Source organism: Talpa occidentalis, unplaced genomic scaffold (assembly GCF_014898055.3).
Source record: "Talpa occidentalis isolate TD23 unplaced genomic scaffold, MPIMG_talOcc4v2.1 talOcc4.1095, whole genome shotgun sequence".
NCBI classification, from domain to species: domain Eukaryota; kingdom Metazoa; phylum Chordata; class Mammalia; order Eulipotyphla; family Talpidae; genus Talpa; species Talpa occidentalis.
This window is the reverse complement of record NW_023601099.1, coordinates 1-16,420: the sequence shown is the minus strand read 5'-3', so window position 1 is coordinate 16,420 and position 16,420 is coordinate 1. Positions and strand designations below refer to the sequence as shown.

The 16,420-nt window shown below is 38.3% G+C and overlaps 1 protein-coding gene across 1 annotated transcript; it reads left to right on the top strand.

Moving 5' to 3' along the window:
• The first annotated feature begins 1,089 nt into the window (after positions 1-1,089).
• Positions 1,090-11,402, top strand: LOC119237876 (supervillin-like). Its single transcript, XM_037501718.2, has 4 exons — positions 1,090-1,213; positions 5,762-5,819; positions 5,935-6,086; positions 9,918-11,402. Exons 2-4 carry the CDS (start codon positions 5,812-5,814, stop codon positions 10,586-10,588), a joined length of 831 nt encoding a protein of 276 aa, XP_037357615.1. The 5' UTR covers positions 1,090-1,213; positions 5,762-5,811; the 3' UTR covers positions 10,589-11,402.
• The last annotated feature ends 5,018 nt before the right edge of the window (positions 11,403-16,420 follow it).

The window sequence follows — 16,420 nt, the reverse complement described above, 5'->3', positions numbered from 1 at the left end:
TGCTGGAGGTGATTCTGCCTTTGGGGAATATTAGTTCCCTGATTTCTTAGGTTTGGGTTTTTTTTTCCAAGGTAGCAGCTCACTGTCTTACCAAGCTGCTGGCACATTCCCAGGGAAGACCTTGGAGATGTGGGTACAACACACTTGGGACAACTGTGCATAGTGTTAGAGCAGGAGCTAGTTTGTACCTTGTGTACTCTTGTTGCCAAATATGTGTCCTTGGGCAAATCATCTCACAGTTTCCTAATCTGTAAAATTAGGATGTTAGTAGCTTCAGTGGTGTGCTAGAACCGGCACACACCTGCCACCTCATCCTAGCAAGTATGCTTTTCTCTTCAACTTTGAGCTCAATGAGCCCCTGTGGGTACCTTGAAATTTACCATACTGAGAGCTAATACTGCAAGGCAGGCACTTTGTCTGGGAGAGAAGTGAGCAAGAAAAAGGAGCCAGTTGTTAAATGTCTGCCACCACATCACTATTCAGTTTATACCTCATGGGATCTTGTGAAGATAATTAAGATAATAATACCTGGAATATGCTGAGTCAATAAGAAAAGTCTATATAGGTGCTCTGTTCCTTTATTCTTCCCCCTTTCATTTCCTCTTTTTTCCCAAGACAAGTTTTTATGATTCTTTCAGACCTGTTCGCCAAGCTTTGATTTCTTGGTTGTTTGAGAGCATTTGTTACTTTATTATGATTTTTTAACACTGGAAGAAAGCATGTTGATCACCTAGACAAGTTGCTGGTTTTCTGAGAGGAAGAAATTCAAGCACAGAAAGGTTGAGTGATTGATCCCAGCTTAGACAAAGCAAAAATCGATGGCTCTAAAAATCAAAATGAAGGTTGTCATTTTGACCAAGACCTGAGTTCAGGAATGTTTCAGCACCCTATACCATGCCACCAGCCTGTGCTGATAATGATTACTTAGTGACACAAAAGTATCATATTAGCATAAATATAAATAAATTAACTCCCTAAAAAAACCTTTTTACTTGTAATCTACATGCACAAATGTCATTATTTATAAAAATAACATAAAGTTTATGTTTGCATTTTTTTCACTTATCATTTACCTGCATTTAAATCAACTTGAAATATTTTATTAATGAAATAATTTTCAGCTTTCAGAAAGATTTCTTGCTTGAAGATAAAGAGCAACTTACTAACCACAGAAGAGGAGTTGATACTAAGCTCTTAATTGTACTTCCTAAAGGTAAGAATTTTTCTAAATGCTTAACCAGTGTCCTGGGCATATAGTATTGTAATAATCTGATTTTCTTTGAGGAAAACTCTCGCACTAACCTCCAGCTTGCACGCTTCTTTGTGAGTACTCATTATCTAAAACAATAATTGACCTTAATGAAAGTACCCCTCTTGCATTTTTTTATCCTCACCTTTTTGCATGATCTTTCCTTTTCATTTTAGGAATTGTTAAGTTTTTTCTTAAGGCTGATTGGGGGAATGAGAGATGGATGATAGAATCAACCCAACCCCATTTCTCTCCTACCCTTTACCTTTCCAAGATCAGTGAATGCTACTCGTAATCAACCACTCCCACTCCTTCCAGCCTCTTGACACTTCCCAATGTTATGGCATTTACACTTAAACAGCGGGTTGCTCCCTGCTGGCTGATACATACCAGGTGCAGACTATACCTTAATCCTCTCTCCTTCTACAAGTAGGTGTTCACATGTTCAATGACTTAGTGTTTTCATTGGTACAGATGCACATGCAGTATATCACCCATGAGCCATCACCATATTCCCTTGTGTTCATCCCTCCCTATTTGGCCTCCCTCCCATCCCTTCTTTGCTGTGTGCCTCAGTTCTATGGTCAGCTTGGTAGTTTTGACTTTTTTCTTGACTTTTTGTTTGGTTTCTCTATATTCCACATATAAGTAAGACCATCCAATATTTATCTTTATCCTTCTGACTAATTTTAGCTAGCATGATCCCTTCCAGCTCCATCCATATTGCCACAAATGGCATGAGTTTGTCTTTTTTGATGGCTGAGTAGTACTCCATTGCATAAATATACCACAACTTCTTGATACATTTGACAAAATGGAGGGTGTGTGAGAAAATTGTGTAGTAGGCAAGTCAAAACAATAAAAACAATTACCGGACATTTACATAGCAGACAGAACACTTCCAAAAACCAGTGGATATCAACAAACACTGGGAAGGGTCGGAGGTTAAAAGGGAGACTGAAGGAGAAGAGCAGGATGTAGAGGGATGGTGGTGGAAAAAAATAAATTCCCTAGTCTCATATCATAGACTTTGTTTTGCCCTTTGTGAATTTGGGCACATGTGTTTGGCAAGACCCTGTATTACCAGCAATCTTCTCATTTTTCGTCTTAACAGACAGATTAATGGTATTATCAAGTTTTGGCAACATAATGTTAAAGGCAGTAACTGATTATACATTTTAATAGCTTAGAGTTTTGTTTGTTTTCAAATTTATGGAAGTTTCTGTTCATTTAGTGAGTGATTCTTGCTTCTGGGAAATTGAATGCTTAAATGATCTATGTTTTTTCCCCAAAGGGACTTCCATTAACTGTGGATCATGAACACATAATCGAAAGATTACCTGTATAGAGATTATACATTAGATAGTGCTAAAGACTGTGAGGTTATAGACTTAAAATAGTATAAGTTTGAATCTAGGCTTAAAAAGAGTGTGGTGATGGACCACTATGCCTGTCACTGGAATAACCTTCGTGTGACTATCTAGCAGGCAGGCTGCCTATTTGAAACCTTTCTATGGGATCAGTGGTTCTCATTCTATCACAGTACCATCCCAAAGAAGGCTTTGGAAATATATGGGAACAGTTTTGTGTCATAGCAACTGGGGTATTTGGCAACTAGTATGAGAGGCAGGGCCACCCAGCATCCTGTTGTGCAGAGTGCACAACAAAACAATTTCCCACTCAAAGGCCATCAGCACCCCCAGGGTGAACTTGATCTATACCAGAACCAACATTCTGAGTCTGACCCCGATGAGGTACTCCTTGTATGTCTGATCGCTGCCCTGAGACTTCTAATCGCCAGCAGTGAATGGCTGTTAGATGACATATTCACGGTGGGTTGCCCAACTTGTTTTGTCAAGAAAGAGAGGTCTCCAAGGACAGCAGGATAACTTGACTTGTCCTTGCTCTTTTCTCTCACTGCCCAGGCTTCTTGGGGTTCAATTTTTATGATGAGCTCTATGCTGACTGTCAGCCTGCTCATATTACCAATCTTTGCAGACTGTTGAAGCAGAGTGGTAATGGCACTAGGGAATGTACAGTTTGTTGTGGGTAGAGTGTTTGCATAGTTTCCTAGTTGACACTTCCTTTGAGAAGTTGGGAAATACAGCATGTAAGAAAGCAACTTATTGCTTAGCTTTGTCATTGCACTGCTGGAAACCCCCTCCCCCATTTTAAAAGGACAGCTTTCTTTGGAAAAGGAGAATGAAAAAAAGAGAGGCACCTGCAGGGGTGGGCAGCTGAGCTGTCACTGCTGCTCTCTTTGCAAAGGGAAAAAAGGATTGTGAAAACAAACTCCTGCATAGTCACAGGCGGGCAGGAGAGCTCAACTGCTGGAATTTTTAAAGATGTCTTTAGTTGCATAATTTATACAAAAAATTTGAAAATTTAATGAAATGAATAGATTTCAGTCTCAAGTTAGAACCAAAAGCATATCTTAAATTTTCCCAATGGAGGTAATATGCTGCTCCGTGTGTATCACATTCATATTTTTATATTTATTCTGTTTTAGTCCATCTGGATTACTATAGAAAAATACCAGAGACTGGGCAGCCTATAAATAGCAAAAGTGGATTGCTCATAGCTGTAGTGCTGTGCCAGCTTGGTCAGGTCCTGGTGAGGATCCTCTTTGCAGCTGCAGATGGCCAAATTCTCCTCCTACTCTCACATGAGGGAAGGGGTCAAGGAGCCCTTTTTTTTATATAAGGTCACTCACTAATCCCAACTATGAGAGCAAAGCCTAATCACTTCCCAAAGCTCCCCACCTTCTAGTACTATCATCTTAGGGGCTAGGATTTCACCATATGAATTTTAGGGAGAAGGCACATTCAGACCATAGCAAACCTAGTTGAAATTATTTTGGAGGAAAAAAAGCAAAAGCTTTTGGAGGCGAAAAGGTGCCATTTTACTCAGCGCCCTATTAATAAATACACTCTGTTTCTCAGTTAAGGGATTGAGGCACTGGTTTAAGACTTACCTTTCAGAGTATTCTTGGAATGTGGTTTCATTAGCTTTTTCAACAGGCCTATAAAAATTACAGCTCCTTTCTCCTGCATGGTGTTTAAATAAATTGATACTCTTTGGTTTTTATTATTCTTGAAAATATTTTCAAAATACACAATCTCCCATTAAAGTTTTATCACTATAATCTCACTAAAGCTTATTGTTAAGCTATTATTAGACAGACTTCTTCAAAAGGCAGAACAGGATGCACCTTTATTATTGTGTCCTTGACTTCTAAATAGGAACTTGGTTAACATTGCAGAGCAAACACACCTCTGCCTCCAGCTGCTTTGGATCCTTGGAGGCCAATTGGGAAAGACTTTTTTGAGGCCAACTCTTGTTAACAAAAGTCAATCCAACTAAAATTTTAAGGTAGCCATCATTTTAAAATAAAACATGACTCCTGTCTTTGAACACAATTAAAAGACAATATAAATGTGTGTGTGTTTGTGTGTGTGTGGTTTTGCCTTATTACTAAGTGTGTTCACTTTTTAAAAGAATAAAAATGGATGTTGAAGCAGCTGAAAATTGAATTTCATGTATTCATACCCTCTTCTTTGGGATGGGACTATCGGCAGCTCCCTTCCCTCTCCCACCCTTTCCGGGGTCCTCAAAAGGAGGAACTCAAATGAACCCTTATGAATTCATTTACTGAGGAGGAAGCAAGAAGAGGGGACTTTTATTCTCCACCAAATTTTTCCATTTTCCCCAACAACAGTTGTTTGGCATCTTCATAATATTCTTCTGGTCAGTATCACATGAGACCCAAATGTCAGCAAAATATTTATCTGATCAACCATCATTGCCAGAAAAGTTAGGGTTATTACTATATCCATCATCCGCTTCAGTTATTGCAAGGCGACTATTAGCATTTCCTCCCAGTTAAAGGCTGTAAGGGAAGACTTAGGAACTTTATTAATCTAAATTGTATTTAACCAAGATATGCTGCGTTAGGTACAACTGGAAACAACCAGGTAGTTGCACATACTTACAGGTAAATGACAGCATGAAATAGACAAGTGGTGTGAGTTTATGATTTTGTGGCTTGCTGCTGGGCATGTGGGGTTCATAGGGACTGGTATTTACTTTTGCAGATGTTTGTAGTTTTCCATATTGAAAAGCTTAAAATACTTTGTTAAACCTAATAAAACTTAAAAATAAATGAGATAGGCCACCTCTGACTTCTGTGGATGAAATAAAACTCACTCCTGTCACTCTGTCTCTTTACCTTCATGGTTTTACTTCTTAGCTTGACCTGCGATGTGTGCGTGTGGGAGTGAGGATGGAGGTTTATACTTATTCATTTAGCAATCTGCCTCCCCTACTGGAAGACAATCTCTAGGGAAGCCTGAACTTTGTTAGTTTTTTGTATCACTTGTGTGGGATCTAAGAACAAAAATATGAGTTCAAAAAAATATAGATGGCTGGATGGATAAATTTTGCATGAGTGAATTAAATAAATGATGACTACTAAATACTGGACTATATTTTTATATATTTTATTTGCTTTAGTTGCAGAATTAAGAAAAATCTTTGAGCCAAAGAGAAAAGAATTTTTAGAAATGAAAAGGTAAGATATTTATTATAAATAATTAAGAAGTAGAAGAGCTTGGCAAAGCAGTATTCAGTTTTCTCTTAGGATTGATTCCTACTGCTCACTATGCCTTTTTTGGTGTCTTGCACAGAAAAGAAAGAATTGCCAGGCGCTTGGAAGGAATTGAAAGTGATGCCCAACCTATCCTCTTGCAGAGCTGCACAGGGTTAGTCACTCATCGCCTGCTGGAAGAAGACACTCCCAGATACATGCGAGCCACGGACCCAGCCAGCCCCCACATTGGTGAGCAAGGGTGCCCACCCGCCCCTATTCAGGCAGGCTCCTGGAGGGGCTTCTGCCTGGTCGTACTGGAAAACAATATATTCCACAAAAATGAATTATGTAGGTAAAATTATTTAATAAATACATGTATTCGTTAAAACCCTCAACACATATGTCAGTTCTGCCTTCCTCATGCCAGACTGTTCCTCTGGTATCAAGGCAGTAAAAGATGACTCCCCTTGGCACACTGCTGGGTAATTCATAACCAGTCATTTTCCCCCTTAGCCTGGGACCTCAAGTGTGGCAGGAATTGTGACTTCCTCTTCAACAGAGATTCTTAGTAGAGGTTTTGTTTGCTAAAGGGACTAAATAAGACACGTTTAAAAACAGCTCAACCAGGTAAATTTATTGATTTATTTATGTTTACATGGACCTTCCACTAATACTTTTATCCAAGCACAGAAGTTTTTGCTATTTTCAGTAGTCATCTGTAATTTTTTTCCCACCACTTTCCCTATATACCCTCGCCCATTTCCCTTGACCATCCTTTTTAACCTCAGAGTCTTCAATAGTATTTGTTGATGTCCGCTGATTTTTGGAAGTGTTTTGTGTTTTCAAATTGTCTGCTATGCATTTGTCCAGTATTTGTTTTTATTGTGCTGCCTTGCTTTACTACATGCAATTTTCTCAAACTACCTCCATTTTGTCAAGAATGGCCGCATTTCACCTTTTTTATGGCTGTATGGTGCTCCATGGTGTGGCTATACCACATCTTCTTGATCCAGTTGTCCATCAGTAGACATTAGGCAGCTTTCATGTGCAGGCTGTTGTGATTAATGCTATGAACATTGTGGAACACGTGGGGTTTTGTTCGACAAAATATGAAGACATCCATGGCTTCATATTCTTTGGAGGTCTGCCCAAGAATGGGAATGGTGGGTAGTATGGTGTTTCCATTTTTGGATTCTTAAAGTAAATCCAGATGGCTTTCATAAAGGTTGCACTGGTTTACGCTCCCACCAATAGTTTTGTAACAGGGTCCTTCGGTGAATTGTCTGTTCATGTCTTCTGCCCATTTACTAATTGAGTTAATTACTTTTTTATCATTGAATTGTATGTTTTTATGCCTCATTATAAGTGGAATTATTCTTAATTTCTTTTGTTTCTTGTTTATGTGTAAAAAGACTTAGATTTTTGTATGTTGATTTTGTAATCTGCCACTTTGCTGAATTCCTCTGTTGTTTGTAATAACTTTTTGGTGGATTCTTCAGGATTTCTATATATAATATCCTACTGCCTGAAAACATTTCAGAGTCTCTTATTTGCTGTTTTTTTAACCATGTAAATTTAAAGATTGAATCAGTTTTCTAACAATTCAAGAATTGGGCAGCATCCCATCGAACAAGGAGGAAGGAGCTTTGAAGAGCTATCTAAAGTGGAGGGATTTTATAGACAGAAAGGCGGCAGAGAAAGCAAAGAAGAGGATTACTTCAGGCAAAGTCACCTTCCGATGGGAATAAAAGGGGTCTATCAGACAGATTACCTTATTATTTCCTATCAAGTAATTCCAGATTATCCAGTTAAAGGTTACATTTCTGGGAGAAGTTAAAACGTAAGTTACTTAGTAAGTTTTAGTTTGGTCATATAAACCTTAGCACAAGTGATACCATTTGGGACTCACTGTCTCTCTTTTAACAGAGGTGTTCCTCTTATTATTGGTTTAAATAGAACACCCCGGTTGCCAAACGCAAGGCAGAACTGCTTTCAGTAGGGAACACTAAGGGCAAACCTAGACCTAAAATGAGTAGGGTTTTTGTAATAAACACCTACTTAAATTATTTTAATGTATGTAATTTTCAGTTCATTACAAATTTATTTCATATTAAACATGTCCAAAGTGACTTAGCTAAAAAAAAAAAAAGTGACTTAGCTTTTCCTTGATCGTCAGGGGCAGCAAGTATTCACCTTGACTATGGGGAAGGATGACGCATTTAAGCCTGGTTCTTCTACCCCAGTCCCTGCCCCTATGGCTCTCTTTGCTGCTTTTTATAGCCAGTTTTTCTAGTTTCTTCCCCATAGTGGGCTGTAGATATCACTTCATGATGCAATCAACTTTCTTATCTCTGCATTTTATGATCTTCTATTGTCATTAAAGAACTAATTTTTTTTAATTACACACATGGAAAGTCAAGAATAGACAAGTACCAAAATTTATATTGATAAAATTAATATATATAAATATTAATAAAATGTTATATGTTATATATTTATAATGTTAACTGATATACTTCATGATTATTTAAACATTACTCATTAGTGAGAAAAAGAAAATTTACATGATAAAATGGTTTGGGGAAATGGAAAAGCAGTGGATTGAGGGAAAAGATGTTTCCTTCTTCTCACTTCCTACCAAACACAACAATAAGGTCCAGTTAATCACATCATTGATTTAAAAAAAAATAATAAAACATAAAATATAGATGATTATTTCATTTAGGTTAGATGGAAAAGGACTCTCAAAGCCCAGAAAAAGCTGGAGAAATCACAAATGACCACCTCAGTTGACTTGACTGCATACCAGCATCTGTATTCCAAAGAAAATCTTATGTAAACATTGCATAAAAAATTAGGCAAGTGAGTTTGAAAATACTCTTGAATAAGAAAAAGGAAGGATATTCCTTTAAAAGTTGACACCAACCAATAAAATGACACCGTGAAAAAGTAGACTATAGAACAGTAAACACGACCAGGTATTGCCGAGAAGGAAGGGATAGTAACGCAAATGGATAATAAATAATTTAAATACATCTACTCTCATTTTTGTCATGAGAAAATGAAATTTCTTAAAATTAAAACTGTGAGGGAGAGCACATATTGCAAATTTAAGTGTAAATTTAATTTGAGTGTAAAATTAATTTGACAATCTAGCAGTATCTTAACATGATGTGTTCTTTGGTAAAGGTACTTACTTTTTGCTGTTGTGGTGGTAATCAGAAAATCAGACTGATTTAAAGTTAGGAAAGACTTAAATATCCATCAATATGAGAAGAGTTAAGTTAATTGTGAAATTCCTGGTGGATAGAATATTAGTAAGTCTTAAAAAAAAAGATGCCTTCAAAATTTCCAAATATAGGGAGATGTTTTACATATAATACATTAATTAATATATAACATTATATAACTATAAGGAGAATTATTTCATGTAAAAAAAAAAGAAAAAGTTATATAAAAGAGAAGATGGAATATGCAGAAATGCTTGGCATATTAACACTTCATTGATATAGGTTAATGATTATGGTGATTTGAGCTTTTACCTCCCATGTTTTCCTGTTAGAGATAGTCTACATCAAGCATGAGTGCTCAGTTAAAAAAAGTCACTTCTGTAAAAAGGAAAAACAACCTGGTGATTATTGATATGGGTCTTTATTGTTATGGTTACTATCAGATCCTGAAACCACAATCTGTCACTTGTCAAATTACAGAAGTTTGATATCTTTTATCTTTTCCAGAGGGCTCTGAACTAGTCCTCTGACCTCACACATGAAATATTAAACTCAAAAGCAAAGAAAATAAATAGGGGAAATAAACTCTGAGCAGCAAGAATGAGGAGCTCTAGGAGTGAGGGACTGAGCTTTAGTTGAGGCTGTGGTTTTCTCAGCTTGGGGAACCTGTAGAACACTCATGCTTTGTATATTTCACCACAGATCTTCAGCACCTCAGGTAAGTCCTTGGTCACTGGCCACGTGAGAAACTGGTCCTTCCCAAGATGGGTGCTTCAGTGTGCATTGTGTGTAGGACAGAGAAGAGTGAATGTGTCTTTACTGTGTCAACATCCATGTGATCTTCTTGTAGGCCGATCAAATGAAGAGGAAGACACTTCCGATTCTTCTTTAGAGAAGCAGACTCAGTCCAAGCATTGCACAGAAACTTCAGGCATCCATGGTGACTCATCCTGTGGTTCAGGTACCATGGACACCCAGGGGCTTGAATCCAAGGCTGAAAGGATTGCGAGGTACAAAGCAGAGAGGAGACGGCAGCTGGCAGAAAAATATGGGCTCACTCTGGATTCTGAAGCTGACTCTGAATCTCCAGCTCGATATGCCAAGTCCAGGAAAGATCCCGATGCAGTAGAGAAAAGGGGAGGAAAAAGTGACAAATGGGAAGAGTCAAGCAAAGATTCGAGTTCTCCATACCCTAGGACTGAGATCATGGGGTTCAGGACCTATGTGGCTGAATCCAAGGACTATGGCCTCCACGGGAGTGATGGTGTTTCCCACACAGAGGTGCTGCTTAATGTGGAGAACCAAAGACGAGATCGAGAGCGGAGCACCCCCGAGCAAGCCCAGGATCCGCCCCCAAAGGTGGAGAGTTCGTCTTCCTTCCCACTCTCTGCAGGAGACTGCTCCTTCAGTGATGTGCCAAGGTCCCCAAAGCAAATGCCTACCATGTCCCACTCCTCTCCTCGACAGTCAAGCCTCTCTGCTGGTGACCCATCATTCCCCACTGAGGCAAGATCCAGGTAAGTGTTCAGCCTGGGCGGGCTGGTTCGCACAGGGAAGGGGCCATCTCCCCTCTGCTGTCTGGGTGCTGGAGTATGAGTGTTCTGGTCATTCAGTGCAGGGCTTGGCTCACTGGAGAAATAATATGGGATATGATTTTTACATTTCCATAATATAAAAACAGCTTCTACCAAAGCAGGAAATCTTGTATTCTTTTTGTCATGTTCATTTTTTATGTATCTTCTTTTTCAAAAATAATCAGCTGGACAGGTGTCATGGGAGATGTTCATGGAAGCCTCACTGCATGGAGGCTCACTGTAAGACCTCAAGAAAGGTCTTGACCTTTCTTCCACTGTTTCTCACCTGCCTTTAATATTTGCCTTTTTCTTTCTTGGTTTTTCTGAAATCATACCCAAGACTTAGTGGTTGCTTCTCTGAATGGAACTCACTACTTCAAGTCCTATAGCTGCTTTTTCCTAAACATCAACTATGACTTACCTAATTTCCTTCTAGTGATCTACAAAACCCTTGATCATTTTTTTTTTTTTTTTAGCAATACCAGTACCATCCCTACTTCTCCTCCCACTTAGCAAATTATATCATTAGTGGTCACAAAATGATGATGGCCATCATGTAGAACTGATGCTGAAAGTTGACTTGATTCAGGGAGAGCTGTGACTGGTAATGATGGTTTTGGGAGAGCCCCTGTGACAGAGATCTGGGGGATTGGCTCAGAAGGCTAAATATATCAAGGCACCCTCCAAAGTGAGCCTGTTCTGCAAAACTGTAACATGAAACTATAGTCAACTCAGAAGGAAAAGGATCATGCTGTGCTTTTGTAGGTGTTTTTTTTTTTTTCTGATTGCATTTCTCACCTCCTAATGACAGGATGAGTCCTAAAAATGTCTCTAGAGCTTCAACCTCTCATGGTTTGAATTAAATGTTAACACTGATAGAAATATCTATAAGGAGTGATGCTGACTCTGCTGGACTCTCAGCATTCCTGTCTCAGCTCCTGTCTCCGTGATAGACAGGCTCTCTAGCACATGCTCCCAGTCAAGGCAGAGTGTTGTCAAAAACAAAGATCTCTGAGAATCCACACGCTAAAAATAGATACTTCTAGGTACCCCTCACAGATTCATTCTAGCATTTGGAATAGAATTGTTCTAATGTTTCAGTCCCTGAAATGCCAATCATCTGCCCTCCCTACAAGCTTTTGCCTCTTAGTTTGTGGTTAACTAATCCTCCCTGACCCCACCATTTTTTTTCATTCTGTTCTTACTGTCAAATATCAGTTTCTGTCCATTGAATTTAATATGAAGGTCACCCAAAATATTTGCTGTTATAAAAATCCAAATGCATGCGAGACTGTTAATGCATTGTTGCTTCTGTGCATGTCCTTTGCCCATTCATACTTCTTTGCACATAGGCAAAACAGTTATTAACAGTTTTCCCAAATAAGCAACTTTAAGCCAATAAAATAAAAATAATGAGATGACACCCACAGGGTAAAACTGATTTTCCTGTGCTGGATTTCACTTTACTTTGGTAGCAGGAAGCACTTGTAGTCTGTTGGCACTTAAGGGTTATGAGGAGTTAAAACATATTGTTATTGTTATATTCAGGAATAGAAACCAAGGGTAATTCCTGTCCTCTATTAAAAGGGTAAGCACTTATTTCCTGGCAATGTAATTCTCTGCCAGCCAGTTGCCATATCATAAAAAGTTCTGTTACACCCAAGGTCTCCATCTCATGGTGCACTCATCCCTAGTGGCCCTATAATCCTTTCCCAGCAGAGGAAACTCCTCACCATGGTCTCTACCTAAGACCCCACAAACCAGATTCTCTGTGTTAAATAACTTTGAATTCTTAGGACCAGAAGGAAACTTGGAGATTATTTACTTCAAAAATATTTTTTATCCATGAGAAAAAAAAAAAAAACACCTAAAGATTGAAGAATTTAAGTAACTGGATTAAGACTGTAACTACTTTGACAAAAGTGAGTTCATTATCCATTCACCATTCACTGACTCAAGTTCCCTAAATCCATCAGAGTTCTTTCCATTTTACTTTACTCTTGCTATTTGTGTAGCTTCCATTTTCCATCATTGTGAAAGAGAGAGTTTGCTGCCTTTTTTTCCCTTTGAAGTTTAGAAATTTTAGGAAGATCGGAGGTATTATAGAAACAATATATGTGAATTTACATAAGGTATTTAAAAGCCTCATCCTCACAAACAGAAGGTATTTAAAAGCCCCATCCTCACAAACAGAATGAAATCTTGTAATCTAAGAGGATATAAACTCAGTAGGCATCTGTCTACCCATCCCTACTTCATCAGTATTTTATGGGTCAATTTCAGTTCTAAAGTAGTTTAATCATTCAAGAACACTACCTTGAGCCTTCTGTGTGCCAGACATTGTGCTACTAGATGGGTATATCATTCAAAACAAACCAAAAATTTGGGGGAAATAACTACAACACAATGGGCGGGGGAGGAGAATTTCTAGAACCTGAGGTTGGCACATGTCACAGAAATCCGAAGATAGAAGATAGTGCGTTAATTCTTCCCCCTTGGAGAAGTGGTCATAGTTGAACTGCATTCTTAAAGATGTAGTGAACTGTCAGACAAATACAGGAGCCTGGTCTAGGCATGAAGGCACAGCCATTCAATGCAGACCTCGGGAGGGGGCAGGATGAGGTGGGAGAGCCATGTGGCAACCCATCCCAGAGTGCCTATGACAAGCAATTACCTTATCCCTGTGGATGATGGGAGTTACTAGAAGAATTTTAAAAGAAGGGTGATTAGTTATGTATTTTAGAAAGATGTCAGAGAAGTTTGGAGGATCGATATGAAGTAGAAATGATTCCAGGTAGGGAGACCACTGAAGTGGTAGTTGTAGTTACCCAGATATGAGATAATGCAGTCTCTACTTCCAGGTTGGCTGTTTCATGAACTTGGACACATTTAGCATTGCATCAAATAATCTGAAAGATATCAGTGATTCAGTGATAAGATTTCTGGAGGAGGGATTGTTAATACATTTGATACATAAAGAAAGGTGAGGGAGGGATGGATGGGGAAGAGAGATGAGAGGAAAAAGGAGGACAGAGAGGGAGGGAAGGGGACAGGTGAGAGGACTAAAGCATGGAAACAGCATAAGTACCTGGAACAGTGGTTGGAAATTAGAAGATGAAATTTAATGAAGTCTATTATTTAGAGGGCAAAAAATTATTCAAGTTCAGGATAAGGGAAACTTGATTTAACAACAGTTCATGGGAAATTGACCTAGGAATTTTAGTTGACAGCAGGTTCTTTATGTGACTGCCAAGATGGCTAGTGCAAACTTGGGGTACATTAATAAAAGTGACCTGTCAATCACACAGTAGTACTGTCCATCTGTATTCTTTAGTGATCAGATTACACCTGGGTCTCTTATTTTAATTGGGCTTTTGACAAATGAGACATGTCCAGAGAGTCCATCTTCCCATCTGCCCTGCTTTCTTGAACTTTCCAAGTTTTATAAACTTCTCTCTATCTTAATAGACATTGGAATCATTTTTGGACTCTGTACATTCTCTGGTGCCTAAAACTCGCACATCTGTCTGTCTGCTCATTATCAGATTGTCATTTTTCCAAAGCAGTTAAAAAGCTGAAGCTTGGTTTTACACAGAGAGCTCTATTGTTATCATTCTGCTTCTGATCAATGATTCTGCCAGAAAGGAAAAGAGAAGAAAGAGATCATTAACCAAATGAGGTATCTCACACATGCAACTTCATATGCACCTCATGTCTTAGGAAAAAGACCATTCAAATGCCCATTATTCTACAAAAGGCTGACATATCCAGAAAAGGACTGTGGCAATTGTCAGATCCCCTAAATGTGGTACCGTGAATGTGGTATTATGCTAGTCTGAAAGGTTGATAAGGATGACGTCAGTGATAGTAGTAGTGCTTTATTTAGTAGTGCTAAAGAAAGGTAGATACCTTGTCTTAGTCATTTTCTTACCTCTTCCCTGCTACTGCCCAGTATCAGTACATGCCCTGTGGCTCAATACATCATTTTTGAATGAATGTTCTGCTGTTTTCTACGTTTTATTAAAATATCAGCAACTATAGCAGTGTTACTTGAAATAGCCAATATGCAAACCATTTGTCAGCCCACAGCCTATAAGAGGGTTGTACACTTCCTGGTACAAACATCAGCTGATCTAGCCAGCAGGCTGTGGTGGTGCTCATTTTCATTGTGGTGTGAGCCAGGCATCTTCTCATAGCCAGCAGCACCAATCAGAACCCATGTGGAGTAAGTATCTCATGTTTATACTAAGGTTCTTTTCAGTCTACCTTATGTTAGAATGCCTATATATGGTCTGGGATCAGTGTGCTTGTAATTATTAAACTGTGAGTAGGAGTCATGATAACTGAGCTAAAACCACTGGTTTTTGTTATAGTCTTGTGAACTCAGCCTCTACCCCTGAAAGGGTGATTCTAGGGGAGTCTCATGCCTAAGGAGTTGAGTCCCTAGATTACTTCATTCTAGGAAGGATGAGTAGAATCTAAACAAGAGATAAGGAAATCCAAATCCAGAGGGCCTGTTCCAGCACCATTTCTCAGGCCTGTCTGTGCATGTCTTTTCCCAGCCCACTTACTTGACTGGGGTGTTTAGCACTGAGATTAGCTGAGGACAGGAAAAAAATTTTATGTCATTTATTGACCCTGTTTTGCCCTAAGAAGACTCTGCATTTCCACTTTTTTACTACCCAAGAATTCTTCATTCTGTCTTCCAAAAGTGATATGCTTTTTAATTGAGATATAATTTCCATCAAAATGCACCTATAATAGTTAAAGGATGCAGGTTGGTGAATTTTGGGAAATGGGTGACTATTATCCTAGTTGAGATTAAAAAAATGTTTCTGTCACCACTGTGCATCTGTCTATCAATACTTTGAATCTGACTCTGTTTGCCAGGCCCTGGCTTGGCTCACATAGCAGGACACTTCATTTATTCAGCTCATCATGTTGTATAAAACAACCCTTCCCACAGTTAATTGTCTAAGCAAGCCTTAATTATTAAAATTATTAAGCCAAATGTTAAAGAATACTACATGAAATAATAGTATCTGTGTGGGTTATGTACATTTGTATTTATTATAAATGGTTGGTAAAGTTTGGAGCTGGTAAACATTTCAACTATCATATAAAATTTTCATTTTTTTCTTTCTACGCTGTAAGAGAATACAGGCAAGTAGTTTGAGTAATCACTACCATTGTAATAGTAGTTACTTGGTTTTTTGAGTAGTACCCTATCTAAGTTTTAATAAGTAAATGGAGCCCAGCAAACACCCTACTAACTATGTATGATTTCCATTTTACAAATGCTGATTCAACATATTCTTAAAAAAGCTCCTCATCAAATTTTATAGTACCACTGACCAAATATTAGTCTTACTGATGAAGCTCATGTTAAGAAAGTTTCACAGCTCTTCACAGTTTACAAAACATTTTTTTATACAAAGTACTTGAGCTTTAAAATAACTGTGAGATTGGCATCTTAGAGAATGCAGATTAGTGAGTTTTCATCCTGTGTTTTGCTTTACACAGTTACCATAAAGTTTTTCTTATCTATAATTTTTCTCTAAAGTATCTTTAGCCTGGTAAAATACTTTGTCACATTCAGTCTTTTATTGTATTTGATTGTGTGTTGAAGAATGAGGGTGTAAATCATCTATTATTTTACCTAGAAATTTGTAAGATTTTTAATGGCCAGATGATGCATGAGTCATCATGGTTACTTCTCAGAATCTAGCTTGATGCTTTCATTGTATATAGTAGGAATTGAATAAAGATTTATTGGATA

Coding starts and splice junctions, on each gene's coding strand:
- LOC119237876 (XM_037501718.2), top strand. Junction 6,087..9,917: donor CCCAGCCAGCCCCCACATTG/GTGAGCAAGGGT, acceptor ATCTTCTTGTAG/GCCGATCAAATGAAGAGGAA.